Raw genomic sequence first — 308 nt, 5'->3', positions numbered from 1 at the left:
GAAGCTAGCACAACCTCCCTAATTTACACATTTCCAAATCACAAACCATTTCAGATCTATTACGCATGATAACTGACCTCCCTCCGTCCGTCCCTTTCCAGCTGCACGCACTCGCGCAAGCCCTCTACGCCAAGCACAAACTCAAAACCCTTCAACTCGCAGAAACGACCGCCGCCGTCCCATCCCAGGCCAGCTAGAAACCCCGGTCTGGAGACGCCCCTCAACCTCCGGAAGGCGCAGAAGAAGAAGAGCATCAAGAACCTTTTCACGCCCGCGCCCAAGTTCCATAGAAATTTAAAGAGGTAGGA

General features: G+C 52.9%; 1 protein-coding gene across 1 annotated transcript in view; it reads left to right on the top strand.

Annotated features, from left to right (window-relative positions):
• Positions 1–308, top strand: part of LOC119592483 — a gene marked incomplete in the record, with an annotated part of 33,525 nt that overhangs the window by 27,470 nt on the left and 5,747 nt on the right. Inside the window, 1 exon segment of the mRNA XM_037941315.1 lies at positions 202–302. Within this exon segment, the coding sequence (XP_037797243.1) occupies positions 202–302 (101 nt within the window).

Source organism: Penaeus monodon, chromosome 30, assembly GCF_015228065.2.
Source record: "Penaeus monodon isolate SGIC_2016 chromosome 30, NSTDA_Pmon_1, whole genome shotgun sequence".
Classification (NCBI taxonomy): Eukaryota; Metazoa; Arthropoda; class Malacostraca; order Decapoda; family Penaeidae; genus Penaeus; species Penaeus monodon.
This window is presented reverse-complemented; position numbering and strand designations above follow the sequence as displayed.